A 25,979-nucleotide genomic window follows, 5' to 3' on the forward strand; every position below is an offset into this window, starting at 1 on the left:
GAACATTTCTCCTCTACAGGTAAAGGGGCCACACACACTCCTGGGGGGCCCTAAATCCCACCACCCTCAGAGGCCCCATCCTTTAAACACGGTGACAGGGTCTCTTTAAACACTGTGTGCTATGCAGTGAGGAAAACAAGTATTTGACCTCTCTGCTGATTTTGTATGTTTGCCCGCTGACAATGAAAGGATCAGTCTATAATTTTATTGGCCGGATTATTTTACCAGTGAGAGACGGAATAACAACAAAAATATCCAGAAAAACGCATTTCATAAAAGTTATAAATTGATTTGCATTTTAATGAGTGAAATAAGTATTTGATCCCCGACCAATCAGCAGATTTCTGGCTCCCAGGTGTCTTCTATACAGGTAATGAGCTGAGATTAGGAGGATTCTCTTATAGAGAGTGCTCCTAATATCAGCTTGTTACCTGTATAGAAGACACCTGTCCACAGAATCAACCAATCAGATTCCAATCTCTCCACCATGGCCAACACCAAAGAGGTGTCCAAGGAGGTCAGGGAGAAGATTGGAGACCTACACAAGGCTGGAATGGCTACAAGACCATTGCCAAGCAGCTTGGTGAGAGGTGACAACAGTTGGTTGGAAGAAACAGAAAATAACTGTCAGTCTCCCTCAGTCTGGGGCTCCATGGAAGATCTCACCTCATGGAGGTTCAATGATGATGGAGAACGGTGAGGAATCAGCCCAGAACTACACAGGAGAATCTTCTCAATGATCTCAGCTGGGACCATCGTCACCAAGAAAACAATTGGTAACACTGCACCATGGAGGACTGAAATCCTGCAGCACCCGCAAGGTCCCCCTGCTCAGGAAATCACATGGTACAGCCCGTCTGATGTCTGCTAATGAACATCTGAATGATTCAGAGGAGAATTGGGTGAAAGTGTTGTGCTCAGAGGAGACCAAAATCAAGCTCTTTGGCATCAATTTGTTGTGTTTGGAGGAGGAGGAATGCTGCCTATGACCCCAAGAACACCATCCCCCACCGTCACACATGGAGGTGGAAACATTATGCTTTGGGGGTGTTTTTCAGCTAAGGGGAGAGGACAACTTCACCACATCAAAGGGGCGATGGGCGGGGCCTTGTACCATCAAATATGGGGTGAGAACCTCCTTCCCTCAGCCAGGACATTGAAAATGGGTCATGGATGGGTCTTCCAGCATGACAATGACCCAAAACACACGGCCAAGGCAACAAAGGAGTGGCTCAAGAAGAAGCACATTAAGGTCCTGGAGTGGCCTAGCCAGTCTCCAGACTCAAATCCCATAAAAAATATGTGGAGGGAGCTGAAGGTTGGAGTTACCAAACGTCAGCCTGGAAACCTCAATGACTTGGAGAGGATCTGCAGAGAGGAGAAAATCCCTCCTGAGATGTGTGAGAACCTGGAGGCCAACTACAAGAAACGTCTGACCTCTGTGACCCCAACTACAAGAAACGTCTGACCTCTGTGACCCCAACTACAAGAAACGTCTGACCTCTGTGACCCCAACTACAAGAAACGTCTGACCTCTGTGATGGCCAACAAGGGTTTCTCCACCAACTACTAAGTCATGTTCTGTGAAGGGGTCAAATACTTTTTCCCCTCACGGTAAACTCGGGGCATCGCATAAACCTCAGGGGCCCCTACACCCCACCTCAGGGGCCCCCATCTCTCTCAGACACAGTGACGAGGTCTCTTTATACACTTCCTCCTCTATAGGGGGAGGGGGGGGTGACATATAACACTGAGGGGCCTCTTTGTCACCCCTCAGGGGCCCCCATCTCTCTCAGACACAGTGACAGGGTTTCTTTATACACTTCCCCCTCTGTAGGGGGAGGGGGTGACATATAACACTGAGGGGCCCCTACACCCCACCTCAGGGGCCCCTATCTCTCTCAGACACAGTGACAGGGTCTCTTTATACACTTCCCCCTCTGTAGGGGGTGACATATAACACTGAGGGGCTCCCATCTCTCACAGACACAGTGGCAGGGTCTCTTTATACATTTCTCCTCTATAGGGGGGGTGACATATAACACTGAAGGGCCCCTCTGTCACCCCTCAGGGGCCCCCATCTCTCTCAGACACAGTGACAGGGTCTCTTTATACATATCCTCCTCTATAGGGGGGTCGACATATAACACTGAGGGGCCCCTCTGTCACCCCTCAGGGGCCCCCATCTCTCACAGACACAGTGACAGGGTCTCTTTATACATTTCCTCCTCTGTAGGGGGGGGGGACATATAACACTGATGGGCCCCTCTGTCAACCCTACACCCCACCTCAGGGGCCCCCATCTCTCTCAGACACAGTGACAGGGTCTCTTTATACATTTCCTCCTCTATAAGGGGGGGTGACATATAACACTGAGGGGCCCCTCTGTCACCCCTACACCCCACCTCAGGGGCCCCCATCTCTCTCAGACACAGTGACAGGGTCTCTTTATACATTTCCTCCTCTATAAGGGGGGGTGACATATAACACTGATGGGCCCCTCTGTCACCCCTACACCCCACCTCAGGGGCCCCCATCTCTCTCAGACACAGTGACAGGGTCTCTTTATACATTTCCTCCTCTATAAGGGGGGGTGACATATAACACTGAGGGGCCCCTCTGTTCCCCCTCAGGGGCCCCCATCTCTCACAGACACAGTGACAGGGTCTCTTTATACATTTCCTCCTCTGTAGGGGGGGACATATAACACTGAGGGGCCCCTCTGTCACCCCTCAGGGGCCCCTACACCCCACCTCAGGGGCCCCCATCTCTCTCAGACACAGTGACAGGGTCTCTTTATACACTTCCCCCTCTGTAGGGGGTGACATATAACACTGAGGGGCCCCTCTGTCACCCCCCATCTCTCTCAGACACAGTGACAGGTTCTCTTTATACATTTCCTCCTCTGTAGGGGGGGGTGACATATAACACTGAGGGGCCCCTCTGTCACCCCTTAGGGGCCCCTCTGTCACCCCTCAGGGGCCCCCATCTCTCTCAGACACAGTGACAGGGTCTCTTTATACACTTCTTCCTCTATAGGGGGGGGGGTGACATACAGTTGTGTTCAAAATGATTCAACCCCCACTGAAATTGATTGTTTTGGCCAGTGTGACATTGATTTTGATCATTCAGTCATCCTGCTTACAATGAAATGAAAGAGGCAGACAAATATAACATTTATAATGAAATAACCACAAATGTCTTTTCTGTGCTCACATCATTATCAGTTTTATTCAATCTTAGTACTTAGTACAACATCCTTTTACAGTTATAACATGAAGCATAGCTTGACACAAGTGTCTTGCAGCGATCTACGGGTATCTTCACCCATTCGTCATGGGCAAAAGCCTCCAGTTCAGTCACATTCTTAGGCTTGTGCACTGCAACTGCTTTCTTTAAGTCCCACCAGAGGTTCTCAATCGGATTTAAGTCTGGTGACTGTGATGGCCACTCCAAAATGTTCCAGCCTTTAATCTGCAACCATGCTCTAGTGGACTTGGAGGTATGCTTGGGACCATTGTCCAACGTCTCCCAAGCCTCAGGTTTGTGACGGACTGCATCACATTGTCATCCAATATCTCCTGGTACTGAAGAGAATTCATGGTACCTTGCACACGCTGAAGCTTCCCTGTACCTGCAGAAGCAAAACAGCCCCAAAGCATGATTGACCCCCCGCCATGCTTCACAGTAGGCAAGGTGTTCTTTTCTTCATAGGCCTTGTTCTTCCTCCTCCAAACATAGCGTTGATCCATGGGCCCAAACAGTTCTAATTTTGTTTCATCAGTCCACAGAAAACTTCTGTGGTTTGTCCACATGACTTTTGGCATACTGCAGTCGACTCTTCTTATTCTTTGGAGACAGCAAGGGGGTGCGCCTGGGAGGCCTTCATTACGCAGTGTGCGCCGTATTGTCTGAGCAGAAACTTCAGTACCCACATCTGACAAATCTTTTCTCAGTTCCTCAGCAGTCACACGGGGACTTTTCTCCACTCTACACTTCAGGTAGCGCACAGCAGTCGAAGTCAGCATCTTCTTTCTGCCACGACCAGGTAGCGTTTCAACAGTGCCCTTTGCCTTGAATTTGTGAATGATGCTTCCTATGGGGTCTCTTGGTATGTTTAACATCTTTGTAATCTTCTTATAGCCATTGCCCTTCCTGTGAAGAGTAATCACCTCTTCTCTTGTCTTCCTGGACCATTCTCTTGACTTCACCATGTTTGTAACCACACCAGTAAATGTCTAGAAGGAGCTGAGTATCACAGTCATTATAAAGCTGCCTAATTGGTGCTTATTAGGCTTTATTGCTGCTCCCTGATTGAAAACACTTCAATGAACCTCTGTTCTTCAGAGTGGTCGTCTTTATGGGGTTGAATAATTGTGTGAATGAAGAAACATTTACTACTGTATTACAAATTGATGTCATTTTAGTTGCATTTGGTTCTTTAAGAATTCCTTGTAGGATTTCATTCTGAATACAAATGTGCACTAAATTCCCTAAACCCTTTACAGCATTGGGGGTGAATAATTTTGAACACAACTGTATAACACTGAGGGGCCCCTCTGTCCCCCCCTCAGGGGCCCCCATCTCTCACAGACACAGTAACAGGGTCTCTTTATACATTTCCCCCCCTATAGGGGGAAACATATAACACTGAGGGGCCCCTCTGTCACCCCTCAGGGGCCCCTACACCCCCCCTCAGGGGCCCCTCTGTCCCCCCTCAGGGGCCCCCATCTCTCAGACACAGTGACAGGGTCTCTTTATACACTTCCCCCTCTATAGGAGGAGGGGTGACATATAACACTGAGGGGCCCCTCTGTCCCCCCCCTCAGGGGCCCCCATCTCTCACAGACACAGTAACAGGGTCTCTTTATACATTTCCCCCCCTATAGGGGGAAACATATAACACTGAGGGGCCCCTCTGTCACCCCTCAGGGGCCCCTACACCCCCCCTCAGGGGCCCCTCTGTCACCCCTCAGGGGCCCCTCTGTCCCCCCTCAGGGGCCCCCATCTCTCAGACACAGTGACAGGGTCTCTTTATACACTTCCTCCTCTATAGGAGGAGGGGTGACATATAACACTGAGGGGCCCCTCTGTCCCCCCTCAGGGGCCCCCATCTCTCTCATACACAGTGACAGGGTCTCTTTATACATTTCCTCCTCTATAGGGGGAGGGGGTGACATATAACACTGAGGGGCCCCTCTGTCCCCCCTCAGGGGCACCTACACCCCCCTCAGGGGCCCCTTTATCCCCCTCAGGGGCCCCCATCTCTCTAGACACCGTGACGGGGTCTCTTTATACATTCCCTCCTCTATAGGGGGGAGGGGTGACATATAACACTCAGGGGCCCCTCTGTCACCCCTCAGGGGCCCCGTCCGGCCATCATGGCGGAGGAGAACAAAATGGCGGCGGAGGACAATGAGCGCCTGTCAGGCAGTGAGCGGAGGCCCCGCCCCCGGGATCACGTGGTGCGGAGGGGCTGCCAGGCTAGGGAGGAGGCGGCCGCTGATTGGCCGGCCGGTGATCAGGTGACGCGGAAGGAAGGGTGAGGGGGAGGGCAGACGGTATCCAGGGAGGAAGGCCGGATAGCAACCAGAACCGGGGAGATCCAGACTGACCCACCGATACCGACCGGAAGAAGGTACCGACCGCCCCCCTACACCGTCCTCCGACCCCAGAGAGGGGGAGGAGCCAGGAGAAATAGTCTGCAGCCCTGACCGCCCCTCCCCCATATATGGGAGAGATACTCTGCAGAGAGATCAGATCTTATTAGGTGTAATACTCTGCAGAGATCAGATATTATTAGGTGTAATACTCTGCAGAGATCGGATCTTATTAGGTGTAATACTCTGCAGAGATCAGATCTTATTAGGTGTAATACTCTGCAGAGATCAGATCTTATTAGGTGTAATACTCTGCAGGAGAGATCAGATCTTATTAGGTGTAATACTCTGCAGGGGAGATCAGATTTTATTAGGTGTAATACTCTGCAGAGAGATCAGATATTATTAGGTGTAATACTCTGCAGAGATCGGATCTTATTAGGTGTAATACTCTGCAGGGATCAGATCTTATTAGGTGTAATACTCTGCAGAGAGATCAGATCTTATTAGGTGTAATACTCTGCAGGAGAGATCAGATCTTATTAGGTGTAATACTCTGCAGGGGAGATCAGATTTTATTAGGTGTAATACTCTGCAGGGGAGATCAGATTTTATTAGGTGTAATACTCTGCAGAGAGATCAGATCTTATTAGATGTAATACTCTGCAGAGAGATCGGATCTTATTAGGTGTAATACTCTGCAGAGAGATCGGATCTTATTAGGTGTAATACTCTGCAGAGAGATCGGATCTTATTAGGTGTAATACTCTGCAGAGAGATCAGATATTATTAGGTGTAATACTCTGCAGAGATCAGATCTTATTAGGTGTAATACTCTGCAGAGAGATCAGATCTTATTAGGTGTAATACTCTGCAGGAGAGATCAGATCTTATTAGGTGTAATACTCTGCAGAGAGATCAGATTTTATTAGGTGTAATACTCTGCAGGAGAGATCAGATCTTATTAGGTGTAATACTCTGCAGAGAGATCAGATATTATTAGGTGTAATACTCTGCAGAGATCAGATCTTATTAGGTGTAATACTCTGCAGAGATCAGATCTTATTAGGTGTAATACTCTGCAGAGAGATCGGATCTTATTAGGTGTAATACTCTGCAGAGAGATCAGATTTTATTAGGTGTAATACTCTGCAGGAGAGATCAGATCTTATTAGGTGTAATACTCTGCAGAGATCAGATCTTATTAGGTGTAATACTCTGCAGAGATCAGATCTTATTAGGTGTAATACTCTGCAGAGATCAGATCTTATTAGGTGTAATACTCTGCAGGAGAGATCAGATCTTATTAGATATAATACTCTGCATGGATCAGATCTTATTAGGTGTAATACTCTGCAGAGATCAGATCTTATTAGGTGTAATACTCTGCAGGAGAGATCGGATCTTATTAGGTGTAATACTCTGCAGAGATCAGATCTTATTAGGTGTAATACTCTGCAGAGATCAGATCTTATTAGGTGTAATACTCTGCAGAGAGATCAGATCTTATTAGGTGTAATACTCTGCAGGAGAGATCGGATCTTATTAGGTGTAATACTCTGCAGAGATCAGATCTTATTAGGTGTAATACTCTGCAGGAGAGATCAGATATTATTAGGTGTAATACTCTGCAGAGGAGATCAGATCTTATTAGGTGTAATACTCTGCAGAGATCAGATCTTATTAGGTGTAATACTCTGCAGAGATCAGATCTTATTAGGTGTAATACTCTGCAGAGATCAGATCTTATTAGGTGTAATACTCTGCAGAGAGATCAGATCTTATTAGATGTAATACTCTGCAGAGATCAGATCTTATTAGGTGTAATACTCTGCAGAGAGATCGGATCTTATTAGGTATTAGGTGTAATACTCTGCAGAGAGATCAGATCTTATTAGGTGTAATACTCTGCAGAGAGATCGGATCTTATTAGATGTAATACTCTGCAGAGAGATCAGATCTTATTAGATGTAATACTCTGCAGAGATCAGATCTTATTAGGTGTAATACTCTGCAGGAGAGGTCAGATCTTATTAGATGTAATACTCTGCAGGAGAGGTCAGATCTTATTAGGTGTAATACTCTGCAGGAGAGGTCAGATCTTATTAGGTGTAATACTCTGCAGGAGAGGTCAGATCTTATTAGGAGTACTCCTGAATATACAGGATCTGACAAAAGTAAGTACACCCCTCCCATGTGACAACACTGAAGAAATGAGACTTTGCTACAATGTAAAGTAGTGAGTGTACAGCTTGTATAACAGTGTAAATTCAGACTCGGTTCACACTATTGCGATGCGGGAAGGCTGCGAATTTGCAGCGTGTTCCCGCATTGCACACGCACCCCCGGCAGTTCACACTGCCATATGCGATCCGCTGGGGGTGTCAATGTAATCTTAACGACACCCCCAGTTTGATCGCATATCGCAGTGCGATTGTGCAGTTCGCACAGGATCGGATTGCACAAGTGTGAACCGCTGTGCGATCCGATTCTGATGCGGCAGCAAAAATGCCTCCTGTGCGTCTTTGCTGCGGGTGCGATGCAAATTTAGCCATACAAACTGTATGGCTAAACTCGCACCGCACAGCTGATCGCATGTCATGTCGGAGCAGTGCGCTCCAACATGACATGCGAACCACGCACACGCAGTAGTGTGAACCGGGTCTTACTGTCCCCTCAAAATAACTCAACACACAGCCATTAATGTCTAAACCACTGGCAACAAAAGTCAGTACACCCCTAAGTGACAATGTCCAAATTGGGCCCAATCATTCATTTTCCCTCCCCGGGGTCATGTGACTCGTTAGTGTTACAAGGTCTCAGGTGTGAATGGGGAGCAGGTGTGTTATATTTGGTGTTATCGCTCTCACTCTCTCATACTGGTCACTGGAAGTTCAACATGGCTCCTCATGGCGAAGAACTCTCTGAGGATCTGAAAAAAGAATTGTTGTTCTACATAAAGATGGCCTAGGCTATAAGAAGATTGCCAACACCCTGAAACTGAGCTGCAGCACGGTGGCCAAGACCATACAGCAGTTTACCAGGACAGGTTCCACTCAGAACAGGCCTCACCATGGTCCACCAAAGAAGTTGAGTGCCGTGCTCAGCGTCATATCCAGAGGTTGTCTTTGGGAAATAGAGGTATGAGTGCTGCCAGCATTGCTGCAGAGGTTGAAGGGGTGGGGGAGGGGTCGGCCTGTCAGTGCTCAGACCATACGTCGCACACTGCATCAAATTGGTCTGCATGGCTGTCATCCCAGAAGGAAGCCTCTTCTAAAGATGATGGACAAGAAAGCCTGCAAACAGTTTGCTGAAGACAAGCAGACTAAGGACATGGATTACTGGAACCATCTCCTGTGCTCTGATGAGACCAAGATAAACTTATTTGGTGTCAGATGGTGTCAGGCGTGTGTGGGGGCAACCAGGTGAGGAGTACAAAGACAAGTGTGTCTTCCTACAGTCAGGCATGGTGGTGGGAGTGTCATGGTCTGGGGCTGCATGAGTGCTGCCGGCACTGGGGGGCTACAGATCATTGAGGGAACCATGAATGCCAACATGTACTGTGACATACTGAAGCAGAGCATGATCCCCTCCCTTCAGAGACTGGGGGGCAGGGCAGTATTCCAACATAACGACCCCAAACACCTCCAAGATGACGACTGCCTTGCTAAAGAAGCTGAGGGTAAAGGTGATGGACTGGCCAAGCGGCTCCAGACCTAAACCCTATTGGGCATCTGTGGGAATCCTCAAACAGAAGGGGGAGGAGGGGAAGGTCTCTAACATCCACCAGCTCTGTGATGTCATCATGGGGGAGGGGAAGAGGACTCCAGTGACAACCTGTGAAGCTCTGGTGAACTCCATGCCCAAGAGGGTTAAGGCAGTGCTGGAAAATAATGGTGGCCACACAAAATATTGTCACTTTGGGCCCAATTTGGACATTGTCACTTAGGGGTGTACTGACTTTTGTTGCCAGCGGTTTAGACATTAATGGCTGTGTGTTGAGTTATTTTGAGGGGACAGTAAATTTACACTGTTATACAAGCTGTACACTCACTACTTTACATTGTAGCAAAGTCTCATTTCTTCAGTGTTGTCACATGGGAGGGGTGTACTTACTTTAGTCAGATACTGTGTGTATATGTGATATATAATATAGGTATACGGCCCGTTCACTCTGATGTTCTTCTCCTGATATGTCCCCATTCATTCTCCGTTGGTTTCAGATATTGGATGGTGATTGGATGAGAGGACTCCCGCTACGAAGAACTGAGCTGAGGGTAAGTAGTGGATATGTTTTCTGTAGTCGGGGCCCCGTAGGAGGTGGGGAGTTCCTCTGGATAAAGTAGTGGATATTGTTTTCTGTAGCCGGGGCCCCGTAGGAGGTGGGGAGTTCCTCTGGATAAAGTAGTGGATATTGTTTTCTGTAGCCGGGGCCCCGTTGGAGGTGGGGAGTTCCTCTGGATAAAGTAGTGGATATTATAGTTTTCTGTAGCCGGGGGCCCCGTAGGAGGTGGGGAGTTCCTCTGGATAAAGTAGTGAATATTGTTTTCTGTAGCCGGGGGCCCCGTAGGAGGTGGGGAGTTCCTCTAGATAAAGTAGTGGATATTGTTTTCTGTAGCCGGGGCTCCGTAGGAGGTGGGGAGTTCCTCTGGATAAAGTAGTGGATATTATAGTTTTCTGTAGCCGGGGGCCCCGTAGGAGGTGGGGAGTTCCTCTGGATAAAGTAGTAGATATTGTTTTCTGTAGCCGGGGCCCCGTAGGAGGTGGGGAGTTCCTCTGGATAAAGTAGTGGATATTATAGTTTTCTGTAGCCGGGGGCCCCGTAGGAGGTGGGGAGTTCCTCTGGATAAAGTAGTGAATATTGTTTTCTGTAGCCGGGGGCCCCGTAGGAGGTGGGGAGTTCCTCTAGATAAAGTAGTGGATATTGTTTTCTGTAGCCGGGGCTCCGTAGGAGGTGGGGAGTTCCTCTGGATAAAGTAGTGGATATTATAGTTTTCTGTAGCCGGGGGCCCCGTAGGAGGTGGGGAGTTCCTCTGGATAAAGTAGTAGATATTGTTTTCTGTAGCCGGGGGCCCCGTAGGAGGTGGGAGTTCCTCTGGATAAAGTAGTGAATATTGTTTTCTGTAGCCTGGGGCCTGTTGGAGGTGGGGAGTTCCTCTGGATAAAGTAGTGAATATTGTTTTCTGTAGCCTGGGGCCCCGTAGGAGGTGGGGAGTTCCTCTGGATAAAGTAGTGGATATTGTTTTCTGTAGCCTGGGGCCCCGTAGGAGGTGGGGAGTTCCTCTGGATAAAGTAGTGGATATTGTTTTCTGTAGCCTGGGGCCCCGTAGGAGGTGGGGAGTTCCTCTGGATAAAGTAGTGGATATTGTTTTCTGTAGCCGGGCCCCGTAGGAGGTGGGAGTTCCTCTGGATAAAGTAGTGGATATTGTTTTCTGTAGCCTGGGCCCCGTTGGAGGTGGGGAGTTCCTCTGGATAAAGTAGTGGATATTGTTTTCTGTAGCCGGGGCCCCATTGGACGTGGGGAGTTCCTCTGGATAAAGTAGTGGATATGTTTTCTGTAGCCGGGGCCCCGTAGGAGGTGGGGAGTTCCTCTGGATAAAGTAGTGGATATGTTTTCTGTAGCCTGGGCCCCGTAGGAGGTGGGGAGTTCCTCTGTATAAAGTAGTGGATATTGTTTTCGGTAGCCTGGGGCCCCGTTGGAGGTGGGGAGTTCCTGTGGATATTGTTTTCTGTAGCCTGGGCCCCGTTGGAGGTGGGAGTTCCTCTGGATAAAGTAGTGGACATTGTTTTCTGTAGCCGGGGCCCCGTTGGAGGTGGAAGTTCCTCTGGATAAAGTAGTGGATATTGTTTTCTGTAGCCTGGGGCCCCGTTGGAGGTGGGGAGTTCCTGTGGATATTGTTTTCTGTAGCCTGGGGCCCCGTTGGAGGTGGGGAGTTCCTCTGGATAAAGTAGTGAACATTGTTTTCTGTAGCCCGGGGCCCCGTTGGAGGTGGGGAGTTCCTCTGGATAATTCTGGATGTATTCCCACAGGGTGGCCGCCATTGGATGATGACAGAGGAGCACTGACCGGCCCACCCGGTGACACCATGGACAGGATGGCGGAGGGACTTTCAGACCGGATCGGCTACTTTCCGATGGACGCCTTTGAGCCGAGTGGGCTGCAGAATATATTGAAGAAAGTTCCCGTTTCATCGATCTTCCCCAACGCATCCCGCCGAGGACGCAAGGCAAACGCACCTCGTAAGAGAACTCACCCGCTCTCCATAGTGCTGAACGCATCTCAGGGACCAGATTTTGGTGGAGAACCTACCTCCCTCCCGTCTGGAGCAGTGGACCTGGCTGGTGTCAGCTCCGTACTTCTTCCAGATGGCCCAGTAAGTCTCAAACGTTCCTTGAGTTCCATGAGTTCCTTTCCTTATGGATTGGTGGGTTTTGCGATTGTTGAGGTGTCCTCCAGCCAATGATGTACAGGAGCCTGGCTAGGAGAGTCATGGCCCCAGACTAATAAACATATTCCTATAGGCTGGGAGACAAATATGCTAAAGAGATCAAATCATTGGGGCATTTTATTCCAGGGGGTTGTATTGGGGACCCTTCATGCCCAGCACTATATTCCAAGGGTTGTATTGGGGCCCCTTCATACCAAGCACCTTATTCCAAGGGGTTGTATTGGGGCCCTTAATGCCCTGCACCTTATTCCAGGGGGTTGTATTGAAGCCCTTCATGCCCTGCACCTTATTCCAGGGGGTTGTATTGGGGCCTCTTATGCCCAACTCCTAATTTCAGGGGTTGTATTTGCACCCCCATCATGCCTAGGACCATATTTCAAGGGGTTGTATTGGGGCCCCTTCATACCAAGCATCTTATTCCAGAGGGTTGTATTGGGGCCCTTCACGTCCTACCCCCTATTCCAGGAGGTTGTATTGTGGCCCCTTATGCCCAACACCAAATTTTAGGGATTGTATTGGGGCCCTTCATGCCCTGCACCTTATTCCAGGGGTTTGTATTAGGGCCCATTATGCCCAGCACCGCATTTCAGGGTTTTTTTTTCTGGGGGCTCTGTCATGCCCAGCACCACACTTCAGGGGGTTGTATTGGGGGCTCTGTCATGTCCAGCACTACACTTCAGGGGGTTGTATTGGGGGCTCTGTCGTGACCAGCACCACACTTCAGGGGGTTGTATTGGGGGCTCTGTCATGCTCAGCACGATATTTCAGGGGGTTAAGGAGTATTGACTGGAACGTAGTCCTCCTTTCGCTGTGTTCTTATGGGAAGCTTCCTTTGGCTGCTAGAACAATTGAGGTGTGATTGAAGTTAGTAAAGCTAATAGATGTAATTTCCACGTCCTCCTGCAGATGTTGTGTTCAGTGGTGGTCAGAGCATTGTGCATTTTCTTCTACTGGAATAAGGTCAGAGCTTTGTGCGGGTTCTTCCTTCGGAGGTCAGAGCTTTGTGCGGGTTCTTCCTTCGGAGGTCAGAGCTTTGTGCGGGTTCTTCCTTCGGAGGTCAGAGCTTTGTGCGGGTTCTTCCTTCGGAGGTCAGAGCTTTGTGCAGGTTCTTCCTTCGGAGGTCAGAGCTTTGTGCAGGTTCTTCCTTCGGAGGTCAGAGCTTTGTGCAGGTTCTTCCTTCGGAGGTCAGAGCTTTGTGCAGGTTCTTCCTTCGGAGGTCAGAGCTTTGTGCGGGTTCTTCCTTCGGAGGTCAGAGCTTTGTGCAGGTTCTTCCTTCGGAGAGCTTTGTGCGGGTTCTTCCTTCGGAGGTCAGAGCTTTGTGCGGGTTCTTCCTTCGGAGGTCAGAGCTTTGTGCGGGTTCTTCCATCGGAGGTCAGAGCATTGTGCGGGTTCTTCCATCGGAGGTCAGAGCATTGTGCGGGTTCTTCCATCGGAGGTCAGAGCTTTGTGCGGGTTCTTCCATCGGAGGTCAGAGCATTGTGCGGGTTCTTCCTTCGGAGGTCAGAGCTTTGTGCGGGTTCTTCCATCGGAGGTCAGAGCTTTGTGCGGGTTCTTCCATCGGAGGTCAGAGCTTTGTGCGGGTTCTTCCATCGGAGGTCAGAGCTTTGTGCGGGTTCTTCCATCTGAGGTCAGAGCATTGTGCGGGTTCTTCCATCGGAGGTCAGAGCTTTGTGCGGGTTCTTCCTTCGGAGGTCTGAGCTTTATGCTGGTTCTTCCATTGGGTGAAGGTCAGAGCTTTGTGCTGGTTCTTCTTTTGGGTGAAGGTCTGAGCTTTGTGCTGGTTCTTCCATTGGGTGAAGGTCAGAGCTTTGTGCTGGTTCTTCCATTGGATGAAGGTCAGAGCTTTGTGCTGGTTCTTCCATTGGGTGAAGGTCCGAGCTTTGTGCAGATTCTTCCATTGGGTTGAGGTCATAGCTTTGTGCAGGTTCTTCCATTGGGTGAAGGTCAGAGCTTTGTGCAGGTTCTTCCATTGGGTGAAGGTCCGAGCTTTGTGCAGGTCTTTTACAATACCGTCTTTAGCCAGCAGAGCAAAATAAATTATCTGATAGTTGGGATCTTGTGGAGGAACCACCATGATTATATATGGGACGATGTCTTATAGACCGTGAAAACCAGTTTCCGTGTAAGACGATTCATAGAGAATCACACTTTTTTTCTTGGTGCTCCTGGTTCATTGGACTTTCAGGTAGTTTTTCCGACTCAGAATTCGTATTTATTCTCTGCACATTAACACAGCAAAAGACCTCACAGCTTGGAGTTCCTAAAATCCTGTAGGACATGAATGCAGCATTAGAGCAAGAAGTATGTTTTCATGTAGATGTACGAATGTTCCATACTGTATTCAGACTAGCTGTATTTCCTTTTTTATTTCTTTCATTTGAAGGCCAATAAAAAAACAAGAACAAGCGAGCGTTCCCAACTACGCAAGGCTGGAATGAAACCCAAAGCCAGAGCTGCCAAGGAAAGGAAGGAGATGTCAGAGAAGATTCTGAACCTCACCATGGAGATCATTTCTGTCCTGGCTGGAGAGGTGAGGGATTCTGGGAGTGTCACATAACCAGGAACGGGCAGGAGCCAGGGTAGCTTGAGTACCCAATGCATGGACTGCTCCTAAATTCTGTAGAAGTTTGTCCAGTGCCCCCAACTTTGATGTCCCTTCCATCTGGTGTAATGCTGAGGCGCTAAACAGAGCTGGAGACTTTTTAGCCACATATTGCTTGCAATGGTGAGTGCTTATTGGACAACACTGGCCATGTGATCGCACTGACCAATAAGAATCCTCTTTGTTTCGGACACTGTCCCGGAAGAAAGGGACCTCGAGGAGTGTGGTCACTGTTTTTTGCTTTGTAGTAAAAGCAAGGAAGCATAAACCTCCTGTAGTGTATTCCATGTTTTTACTGACCTAGAGTGTTGTATATACAGAGTATTACAGATCTACATACAACACATGCACACGCTACCTAACCTTCCTAAAGGAAGAGCATGGACTATGGTCTGTGTACAATACTCCTCTCCGGTTATAGCGGCTTTACCATCTCCATAGGCAACCTGAGCTCCCGGCTCTACAGGCTCTCGCAAGAAATACAGTTCTAGCGTCATCCCCAGGTGACATTTTTTACAGACCTTCATGGTTGTTATGGAACCCCCCCCCCCTGTACAGACCTTCCTAGTCATTATGGAGGCCCCCCCTTGTATAGACCTTCCTGGTTGTTATGGAACCCCCCTTGTACAGACCTTCTTCCTAGTCATTATGGAGCCCCCCCACCCCTTGTACAGACCTTCCTGGTTGTTATCCCCCCCCCCTTGCACAGACCCTCCTGGTTATTATCCTGGACCCCTCTTGTACAGACCTTCCTGGTGGTCATGTAGATGTAGCCCCCCCCCCCCTGTACAAACCTTCCTGGTGGTTTGGATTCCCCCTTGCACAGACCTTCCTGGTAGATATGGAGCCCCCCCCCTCTTACAGACATTCCTGGTCTTTATAGAGCCCTTAACCCTGTACAAACCTTCCTTGTTTTCATAATGGAGCCCCCCCCTCGTACAGTCCTTCCCATTTCTTTTATAAAGACCCCCCTTCCCCTTACTGACCCTCCTGGTCATTATGGAGCCCCCCCCCCCCCTTGTACAGACCTTCTTGGTTGTTTACTGAGCCCCCCTTGCACAGACATTCCTGGTCGTTATGGAGCCCCCCCCGTACAGACCTTCCTTGTTTTCATGGAGCCCCCCCCCCCCCCCCCCCCCCATTCACAGACCCTCCTGTTATTTTATGGCGATCCCCCTTGCAGCTTGTCCTGTATGAGTAAACATTCCCCTACCCAAACTCTAGATGGCGCTGTGGTATCATTCATGCCATAGGTCAAATATGTCAAAAGGTCAGGCTGTTGTTGACCCTCTACCTGTCTGGGTGCAGCGTTTAAACATAACTCCTTCACAGTCACATGACCAGTATTGTCCAATGAGCGGCGGCCTCTGCTTGTGTCATGCTGTTATTCTTCCATCGGTGTGTAATTTTAATGTGGCGGGCAGTTATACCAGCTGCAGTGGGTGTCGGACGATGGGGTCCATAGAAGGTACATGCAGCAGGGACCAGAGGGGTGGGGAGGTTGTAGTGTGTTCACTTTTTCAGTTGTTTGTGAAAAGGTGAACTGAACCTTTCGACCAATAGCCAGCATTCCTATAAAGTCCGGGCCGTGTGAAGGGCTTCTCAACAAAGCTGATCCCCTATTGTGGACGCGGTACAAAACTTTCCAGAGGTCCGGAGTGAATAGCTAGAACTGGGATCCCGAGGGCTTGTTGGTATTCTCACCAAAGCTACACATATGGGTGTGGAATCCGATGTTACCACGGCTCTAAATCCAACAAGGGCATGGGATTTTCCATTCACTTCTGGAGGAGTTTTGTTCTATCCTCTGCTCCGTGATGCTCCATAGCGGTCCATGGTAATTCATTGCGCCCTGCAGTGCTCCATAATACTCTTTGGTGCTCCATAGCAGTCCATGGTGCTCTTTGGTGCTCTATAGCAGTCCATGGTGCTCTTTGGTGCTCTATAGCAGTCCATGGTGCTCCATAGTGCTCTGTGGTGCTCCATAGTGCTCTGTGGCCCTCCCTGGGTGTTTGTAGAGTAGACATTCCTATGTGTAATGTAAGTAACTTTGATTTTGTGTCCCACAATTGTGCTGCAAGAATCCTTCCCTGGATCTGGTGGGTGTATGTGTCAAGATGTTATTATGACGTCTTCTTGTCTAGGAATGTACGGTCATGACAAAGTCTGGTGAACCTGTCATCCCCGGGAACTACCCACCAGCCCCAGGAGGTCCAGTATCGGCATCTGTAGCACAGACTCTGAAACAGGAGAGGCAGAGCGACCAGAAGATCCTGGATCTCACCTTCCGAATCATCCAGCTGCTGACCGGAGAGGTGAGGTTCTGGGATGTATCTTTGGATGGTTGGGGATGTGTCGGGGAGGTGAGGTTCTGGGATGTATCATTAGATGGTGATTGTTGGGGATGAGTCGGGGAGGTGAGGTTCTGGGATGTATCATTAGATGGTGATTGTTGGGGATGTGTCGGGGAGGTGAGGTTCTGGGATGTATCATTAGATGGTGATTGTTGGGGATGTGCCAGTGGGGTGAGGTTCTGGGATGAATAATTGGATGATTGGGGATGTGTGGGGATGGTGAGATTCTGGGATGTGCCTGGATGGTGAGGTTCTGGGATGTATTATTGGATGGTGATGGTTGGGGACATCCTGGGATTGTAAGGTTCTGGGATGTATATTTGGATAGTGATTGTTGGGGATGTGCCGGGGAGGTGAGGTTCTGGGATGTATTATTGGTTGGGGATGTGTCGGGGAGCTGAGGTTCTGGGATGTATCATTGGATGGCGATGGTTAGGGATGTGTCGGGGAGCTGATTTTCTGGGATGTATCATTGGATGATTGGGGATGTGCGGGGATGTTGAGATTCTGGGATGTGCCTTTGGATTGTGATTGTTAAGGATGTGCTGGGATGGTGAGGTTCTGGGATATATTATTGGATGGCGATGGTTGGGGATATTCTGGGGAGCTGACGTTCTGGGATATATCATTGGATGGCGATGGTTGGGGATTTGCCAGGGAGCTGAGGTTCTGGGATGTATTATTGGATGGGGATGTGTCAGGGAGGTGAGGTTCTGGGATGTATCTTTGGATGGTTATTGTTGGAGATGTTCCAGGGAGATGAGGTTCTGGGATGTATATTTGAATGGCGATTGGTTGGGGAGGTGAAGTTCTAGGATGTATCTTTGAATGGTGATTGTTAGGGATGTGCCGCGGAGGTGAGGATCTGGGATGTGTTGTGATGGTTGGGGATTTGCCAGGGGAGGTTCTGGGATTTATCTTTGGATGGTTGGGGATTCGCCAGGATGGTGAGGCTCTGGAATGTATTATCGAATGGGCATGTGCCGAGGAGGTGAGGTTCTCGTTCTGGTATATGCTGGGGAGGTGAGGTTCTGGGATGTATATTTGGATGACGATGGTTGGGGATGTGCTGGAGGAGGTGAGGTTCTGGGATGTCCCAGGGTAGTGGAGTTCGGGATGTATATTTGGATGACGATGGTTAGGGATGTGCCGAGGAGGTGAAGTTCTGGGATGTATCTTTGGATGTTTTGGGATGGTGATCGTGTCAGTGTGTCTTACGGCCCCGGAGGAGGTGAGGTCTTGGGATGTCTTGGGGTGGTGAGGTTCTGGGATGTCTCGGGGCGGGGGGGGGGTTGGTGGTGAGGTTCTGGGATGTCTCGGGGGGGGGGGGTGTTGAGGTTCTGGCATGTCTCGGGTGGGGGGGGGGGGTGAGGTTCTGGAATGTCTGGGGGGGGTGGTGAGGTTCTGGAATGTCTGGGGGGGGGTGGTGAGGTTCTGGGATGTCTTGGGGAGGGGGGGTGATGAGGTTCTGGGATGCCTTGGGGGGGGGGGGGGGGTTGATAAGGTTCTGGGATGTATCGGGGGTGGTGAGGTTCTGGGATGTCTCGGGGGGGGTGGTGAGGTTCTGGGATGTCTCGGGGGGTGGTGAGATTCTGGGATGTCTCGGGGGGGGGGGGGGTGGTGAGGTTCTGGGATGTATTATTGAATGGCGATGGTTGGGGATTTGCCGGGATGGTGAGGTTCTGGGATGTATTTTTTGATGGCGATGATTGGGGATGTGCTGGGGAGGTTAGGTTCTGGGATGTATCTTTGGATGGTTGGGGATGTGCCGGAGGAAGTCATGTTCTGGGATGTATCTTTCAATGGTTAGGGAGGTTCTGGGATGTATTATTGGATGGGGGATGGTTAGGGATGTGCCGGGGAGGTGAGGTTCTGGCATGTCCCGGGGTGGTGAGGTTCTGGGATGTATATTTGGATGACGGTGGTTAGGGATGTGCCGGGGAGGTGAGGTTCTGGGATGTATCTTTGGATCTTTGGGGATGTGCCGGGATGGTGATTGTGTCATTTTGTGTCCTAGGGCCCCGGAGGTGGTGAGCATTCCACTAGTTCACATGTTGGGAAAGGGAAGAACAAAGGTGCGCACAAAAGTGTGATAGTGGAGAGGAGCCGACCTTCCACCTCCCAGGGTAAGAGGCGTTTTGTCTTATCATCTTCACTGAGTCGTACAATGTGTAGAAATGACATGAAAATCTGTGTTCTTCTTTATTCCAGGTGCAAGGCTGGCTGAGGAGGTCATTTCCGGGGATGCCAACGTCTATAGTGGTGCAGATCACAATAATAAGGATGAGGTGGCCAGCCACAAGGGGGAAATGATCACCGAATCGGGAACCTACGTCCAGACGGTCAATACACCCTTTAAGGTTCAGAGCATCAAAGACGAGTCGAGCGTAGAGGATAATCTGGGAGACCCGGATCCTGCAGACTTCACGACTATCCGTGTCAAGGAAGAATCTGCGTCTTGTGAAGATGGGAACGCCATGGATAACGCGCAGTTCTTATCCGTAAAGATCAAAGAGGAGTCTGTCTCTGAAGATGAAGGAAATTCCAGCTATCCTGAAACCTATACAGCCCGGAAATACAAGAAACGCAGCTACACGCCTACATACCGTGCAGAAGATACCGACTCTGGAGAAGACGACAATGATTCTAACATGTACACCCCAGCTGACTATGAGCAGTTTCCAGCTACGCACACCGAACCCCCTCCAATGCTCTTCCCAAACAGTGGTGGCCCCGTGGACTTCTTGGGGTTTGACGACAACAGTAACTTGGATACGGATGTAAACGCCCTAATAAAACATGCACATACAAAGTTTTCATTCGCCCCAATCGAGGGAGGATCGGGCTCTGAGGAAGACGAGCCGGTTCAAGAACCTGAAATCCATCCTCCACCCCAAGAGGACGCACCCCAAAAATCAGCTCCCAGTACAGAGGAGCCCAATTCAGGGGAGGAAGGAACAAGCGAAGAGGCGACCGTCTCCTCCACCAAGAAAGACCGCACTCTGAAGACTTACACCTGCTCCGAATGTCAGGAGTGCTTCGTCAGGCGATCAGACTTCGCCAATCACCGGAGAGATCACCGGAGGGAGAGACTGACCTGCCCGGAGTGCGGGAAGGTGTTCGCAAACAAGCCGACCCTTCTCAATCACCTGACTGGTCACACCGGAGAGAAACCGTATTCCTGTTCTGTATGTGGCAAATGTTTCACCAGAAATAGCAATTTGATCGTCCATCAGGCCACCCACATAGAGCGGAGCCCCTTCACCGCCTTGAACGTCGCAGATATGCTGGTCAAGCAGATCTTGTGAGATGGATCATCGTTGGATCTTGTCGTGGAAGAAGCCATTTCTAACATACAGACACCTATTAATATTAGACCTTGTTTACCGGAGTCCCCACCCCCTTTGTGACCTCGTGGACAGTAGCATGTGCGTCTTGTCTGTCAGTCCCCGCCCCTTTCCCCAATTTATGCAATATTCTCACCGTGGCATCAGGGAGACTAACCATCTAAAATCTCGTTGTTTCTGTTTTTTCCTCTGAGAGTCGGAGGGTGTTTTTCCTTCGTGTTACGTGGCCAAAGTCTTCGAACTCGAGTATTTCTGTCTTTCCAGGAAGGATCTTTTTGCCAATGGCCGAGGACCGCTAGCCCAGAGCCGATACACGAGGGCCACCACCCCGCCTGGAAAACGGCCATCTTTGTTTCTTCTCATTTGTATCGTATATCTCGGGACTATTGCAAATGATTCACAATAATGTTCGAGGATAGTTATTTTTTTATTTCCAAAAATAAAAGCAGGCGTTCGCCGGGGCCGAGGAGCATTCAACGAGGACGAAAGTTGAAGATTTTTTTTTTTTTTTTTTTTCCTGCAATTTCATCTTATAATTTTTTTCATATTGAAAATAACTAAAATGTCTTAATTAAAGGCTGTTAATTAACCACCTGACAATATCTGGATGCGTGCTGACGCTTGCTATGTGACGATGATTTCTCACCACCCCCTCCCCCCATCTTTCTTGTCCCTTGTTGAGAGATGACGCGTCTTTAAACCTCTGTCATGGCAAGCCGTTGTTTCTGATTTTATTTCTGAGTTCATCTGTAACCTGCGTTACCATTTCCCCATTTTGTCCTGCCATATTTTATTTTTAGTAATGGGCTGGAATGAATAAATATATATACTGCCTTGTTAGCAGCCGTGCATGATATGAGCGGCCTGTGTCTGCCTTATTTGTGTCTGTACTGGGGGCCCCTGCCGGCCTCTCCTTCCGTTCCATACGGATAGGATGCTGTGTGACTCTAATAGGGATTAGCCATTGGAAAAGTATGGGGGGGGGGGGGCGCCATCTCTGACCTCTGCTATAGTCAATGCTAGTTCCCTGGCTAGCTTTCTGATGCTTTAACTTTATTGCTGTCTAAGTCACGGACTAGGAGCAGAGATGGGAAAAAAAACATGCTTGTTGGGGTCTCTGACCAAAGCCCTGGTGCCCAACCTACAGTCCAAGGGCTATATATGGCTCTTTGGTGTTTGAAATGTGGCCCTTGGGCCCCTGCAGTCAGTAATAGAAGCATTCCTTTGTAAAGAGACCTTCAATACCAGTAATCCCAGTTTATTATATTATGTCCCAGGTCTCAGACTGTCTCCTATGTCATGAAAAAAGTTGCAAACCACCTCTGTAGAACAGTCCCTGACCGTTGCCGCTAGTAAGTCTTCATCTATGACAGTCTTCTGTAGAACAGTCCCTGACAATTTCCCAGAGTAAGTCTTTATCCATGACAGTCTTCTGTAGAACGGTCTCTGACCATTTCCTCTAGTAAGTCTTCATCTATGACCATCTTCTGTAGAACAGTCTCTGACCATTTCCTCTAGTAAGTCTTCATCTATGACCGTCTTCTGTAGAACGGTCTCTGACCATTTCCTCTAGTAAGTCTTCATCTATGACCATCTTCTGTAGAACAGTCTCTGACCATTTCCTCTAGTAAGTCTTCATCTATGACCGTCTTCTGTAGAACGGTTTCTGACCATTTCCTCTAGTAAGTCTTCATTTATGATAGTTTTTTGTAGATCGGTCTCTGACCATTTCTTCTGGTAGGTCTACATCTATGACTGTCTTCTGTAGAACGGTCTCTGACCATTTCCTCTGTTAAGTCTTCATTTATGATAGTCTTCTGTAGATCGGTCTCTGATCATTTCCTTTGGTAAGTCTTCATCTATGACTGTCTTCTGTAGAACGGTCTCTGACCATTTCCTCTGTTAAGTCTTTATTTATGATAGTCTTCTGTAGATCGGTCTCTGATCATTTCCTTTGGTAAGTCTTTATCCATGACAGTCTTCTGTAGAACGGTCTCTGACCATTTCCTCTAGTAAGTCTTCATCTATGACCATCTTCTGTAGAACGGTCTCTGACCATTTCCTCGAGTAAGTCTTCATCTATGACAGTCTTCTGTAGAACGGTCTCTGACCATTTCCTCTGGTAAGTCTTCATCTATGACCATCTTCTGTAGAACAGTCTCTGACCATTTCCTCTAGTAAGTCTTCATCTATGACCATCTTCTGTAGAACAGTCTCTGACCATTTCCTCTAGTAAGTCTTCATCTATGACCGTCTTCTGTAGAACAGTCTCTGACCATTTCCTCTAGTAAGTCTTCATCTATGACCATCTTCTGTAGAACGGTCTCTGACCATTTCCTCTAGTAAGTCTTCATCTATGACCGTCTTCTGTAGAACGGTCTCTGACCATTTCCTCTAGTAAGTCTTCATTTATGATAGTCTTCTGTAGATCGGTCTCTGACCATTTCTTCTGGTAGGTCTACATCTATGACTGTCTTCTGTAGAACGGTCTCTGACCATTTCCTCTGTTAAGTCTTCATTTATGATAGTCTTCTGTAGATCGGTCTCTGATCATTTCCTTTGGTAAATCTTCATCTATGACTGTCTTCTGTAGAACGGTCTCTGACCATTTCCTCTGTTAAGTCTTCATTTATGATAGTCTTCTGTAGATCGGTCTCTGATCATTTCCTTTGGTAAGTCTTCATCTATGACAGTCTTCTGTAGAACAGTCTCTGATAATTTTTCATATTTATCTTGTAGGTGACAGACTGTGCACCATGGGCCTAGCTCCATCCGTCTTTAGGGTCCCAGAGAAAAATCCTGAAGACCGCCATGGATGAAGCCTAATGCACAAAACTGAAGCATTGTATGGGTGATGTGGGGGGAAGGGTCTGGGGTTAGCTTTTGATTGCTAGTGCTCAATTCTCCAATAGGGTGGCAGTATGGCTCAGTCATCTCAGAATCCTGCTGACTCTCCAGGAAAAGGATATAAAAAGTTCTGTTTCCTCTTTCGTTCATTGATGGACACAGCTCCTGATCTTCATAATCATTGGGTTATACTGCCCCCTACATGAGTAGGACAATAGGCAGAAAAATAATCTGGCTACGCCTATGGGCAGTCCCAGGGGGTATACTCCCTATCTCTGCTATAGTTATTCAGTTTTTTTTCTGCCTAGTCTGGAGTAAGGTCCTAGTTCATTGCTGGGATCTCTGTTCCTGGCAAATTTTTTCTTCTTAGATAGAAATTTTTCTCCTGGTTTCTTCCTGTGAGATCTACAATCAACTGCTGGACTGAGCAATGGGCTCGACAATCTAGACCCGGTGGTCACCCCAGTCTGGCCAGCGAGCGCGCGCAGACCTCAGCTTCGCTCTAGGTCGGCCACAAAATAGCCCCACTGGACTGGGGCTAGCCTGCGAGTTAAATGCCCTGCGAGGTTGCATACGACCTAGTCTTTGCCCAAGTCACAGCGTTCCTCTTGGCCGACTGCCCCCCCATTGCGATGGAGAGGGGTCCTGTCTGGAGGGGTGCCGACCGGGTTCTTGGTATGGTGAGTAGCTGTCTCCCCCTGGAGGGTTTTGGGGGTGGACGTTGGCCCCTCCTTGGGATGGTCATCAGATTCCTCTCCTTCCTGTCAGGCACCCCAGTTTCATCTGTCCCCCATCCTACCCCTCCACTTATGCTGGGGCTGTTTGGGTGGTGTGGTCCACCTCCTGGGGTGCGGGCAGGGCGCTAAACTGGCAATAGGGGCTCGGGGGGTGCGCCACAGATGACTGGATAATCGGCTGTGTGGGGGGGGGGCTCCTGCCAGGGCCCTTCGTCCTCCCTGGGTCTGTCCTTAAGGCCTAGGGATCCCTCCTGGGTCCCTGGAAGCCCCGTGGTGCCACACGGGGCCGCCATTTTGTTGCAGCCTGTGTGTTTCTATGCACAGTGGCCTTGTTTGTGTAGTCTGGCGGCCATTTTGCGGTGGGTTACCATTGAAAATAGCGGAGGCCATGACAGTGGAGCCCTGTGGGTGGCGATTTCGGCAGTGGGAGCCCCTGGTGCTGACTTCTGGATCCTTGCACTTCCTGATCACTGTACATGCAGTGCAGATTATCCCGGTGGCTGCAGGTGCCGGTTTCTCTAGGATGGTGAGACTGGTGGGGGTTCTCTCCCTCTGTGCTAAGGATCGCCTGGTGCTTTGTGCCTGGTGACCAGGTGGTGCTGCCAGTGCGGTGGGGGTTGTCCCTTGCAGTGTTTTACACATTTTTTGTGGGGTCCCCTGGTGACTCAGGGAGTCTTTGGAGCACATCTCTTCACCTGATTCCCTCTCTGAGGCTGCGGGGCCCCCTGGGTCCCAACCATTCATCGATGCACGGACAACGGTCCTGGAGTCCTTTCTGATTCAGCACCACAGACGTGGGTCACCTTGCTGGGTCTGAAACCACACGCCCAGGATCCTCTGATAGTGAGGCTGATTCCTCCACATCTGCAACCGAGCACGAAAAGACGCTGGTGGACGCACTGATTGTATCTATGCGTGAGACCTTGAAGATGGAGGATGCAGCTGCAACATTGGCGCAGGTTCCCTTTGGCACTCACAAGCCATCCAGAGCGGCAAAGGTGTTGCCTTTCCCCACCTATTTTGACAAAATTGTCGCTAAAGAGTGGGGATGACCAAAGTGTCCCCTTAGGGTCACTAAGTGATTTTTTTTTAGGCGTTACCCCTATGAGGAGTCTCTTATTAAGAAGTGGACTGTTCCACCGGTGGTGAACCCTCTGGTTTCCAGATTGAAGGCAACCATTATTCTGGTTGAAGAGCCCCCGGCCTTTAAGCGGAGGCTGTGGCCCGCAATATGTACACTCTCTGGCTGGTTCGACACTAAGGACGGTATTCATCCTTGCCCTGGTGGCGCAAACTTTGACTGAGTGGGCTAAGCTTTTACGCCGTGACCTGGAGGGAGAACAGCTGCCTCTGCTGAGCTGGCAGACCAGCTGATCCAGGGGCTGCAGTTTATCTGTGATGCCTCTTTGGATGCAGCTCCCCTAGTGGCTCGGCTCTCCTTTTCAGCAGTGATCCTTCGGAATGTCTTTTGGATCAAATGCTGGTCTGTGGCCCAGACTTCTAAAAAGGCCTTGACAGATCTTCCCTTTCAAGGTTGACATCATTAAAGGTCCTGTTCCTTCAAGGGGTGATTGTCCTGGTTCCAACTTCGGAGGGTTTTCAGGGTTTTTACTCAAACCTGTTTACAGTTCCCAGGAAGGATGGCAAGGTGCGTCCAATCCTGGACCTCAAGGCGCTGAACTGCATTGTGTAGATGCAGAAGTTCAGAATCACCAGTCACCAGCGCTTCCTCCGCTTTGCTGTGGGAGAAGAGCATTATCAGTTTGTCCATTTGGTCTCGCCTCTGCTCATTGGATCTTCACAAAGGTGTTAGCACCGATGCTAGCTTTGTTACGCCAACGGGGGATCGCGGTACTGGGCTACTTGGATGACCTCCTTCTGCGAGCGGAGTCTCCTACTGCTCTGGTGGAAAACCTGGAGAACACCATACAAACTCTGTGGGAGTTCAGCTAGATTCTGAATTTTCAGAAGTCTGCTCTGGTTCTGTCCACAAAGCTGTACTATCTGGGTCTGACTCTGGACTCGGCCTTAGCCAGAGTTTTC

General features: G+C 49.3%; 1 protein-coding gene across 1 annotated transcript; it reads left to right on the forward strand.

The window, feature by feature from the left end:
* The first annotated feature begins 5,520 nt into the window (after positions 1-5,520).
* Positions 5,521-21,220, forward strand: LOC309562667 (uncharacterized protein). Its single transcript, XM_082266944.1, has 7 exons — positions 5,521-5,638; positions 9,824-9,874; positions 11,629-11,974; positions 14,433-14,579; positions 16,796-16,966; positions 19,023-19,131; positions 19,217-21,220. Exons 3-7 carry the CDS (start codon positions 11,687-11,689, stop codon positions 20,311-20,313), a joined length of 1,812 nt encoding a protein of 603 aa, XP_082123070.1. The 5' UTR covers positions 5,521-5,638; positions 9,824-9,874; positions 11,629-11,686; the 3' UTR covers positions 20,314-21,220.
* Positions 21,221-25,979: the final 4,759 nt, after the last annotated feature.

Source organism: Pelophylax lessonae (assembly GCF_965119305.1).
Source record: "Pelophylax lessonae genome assembly, chromosome: 9".
NCBI classification, from domain to species: Eukaryota; Metazoa; Chordata; class Amphibia; order Anura; family Ranidae; genus Pelophylax; species Pelophylax lessonae.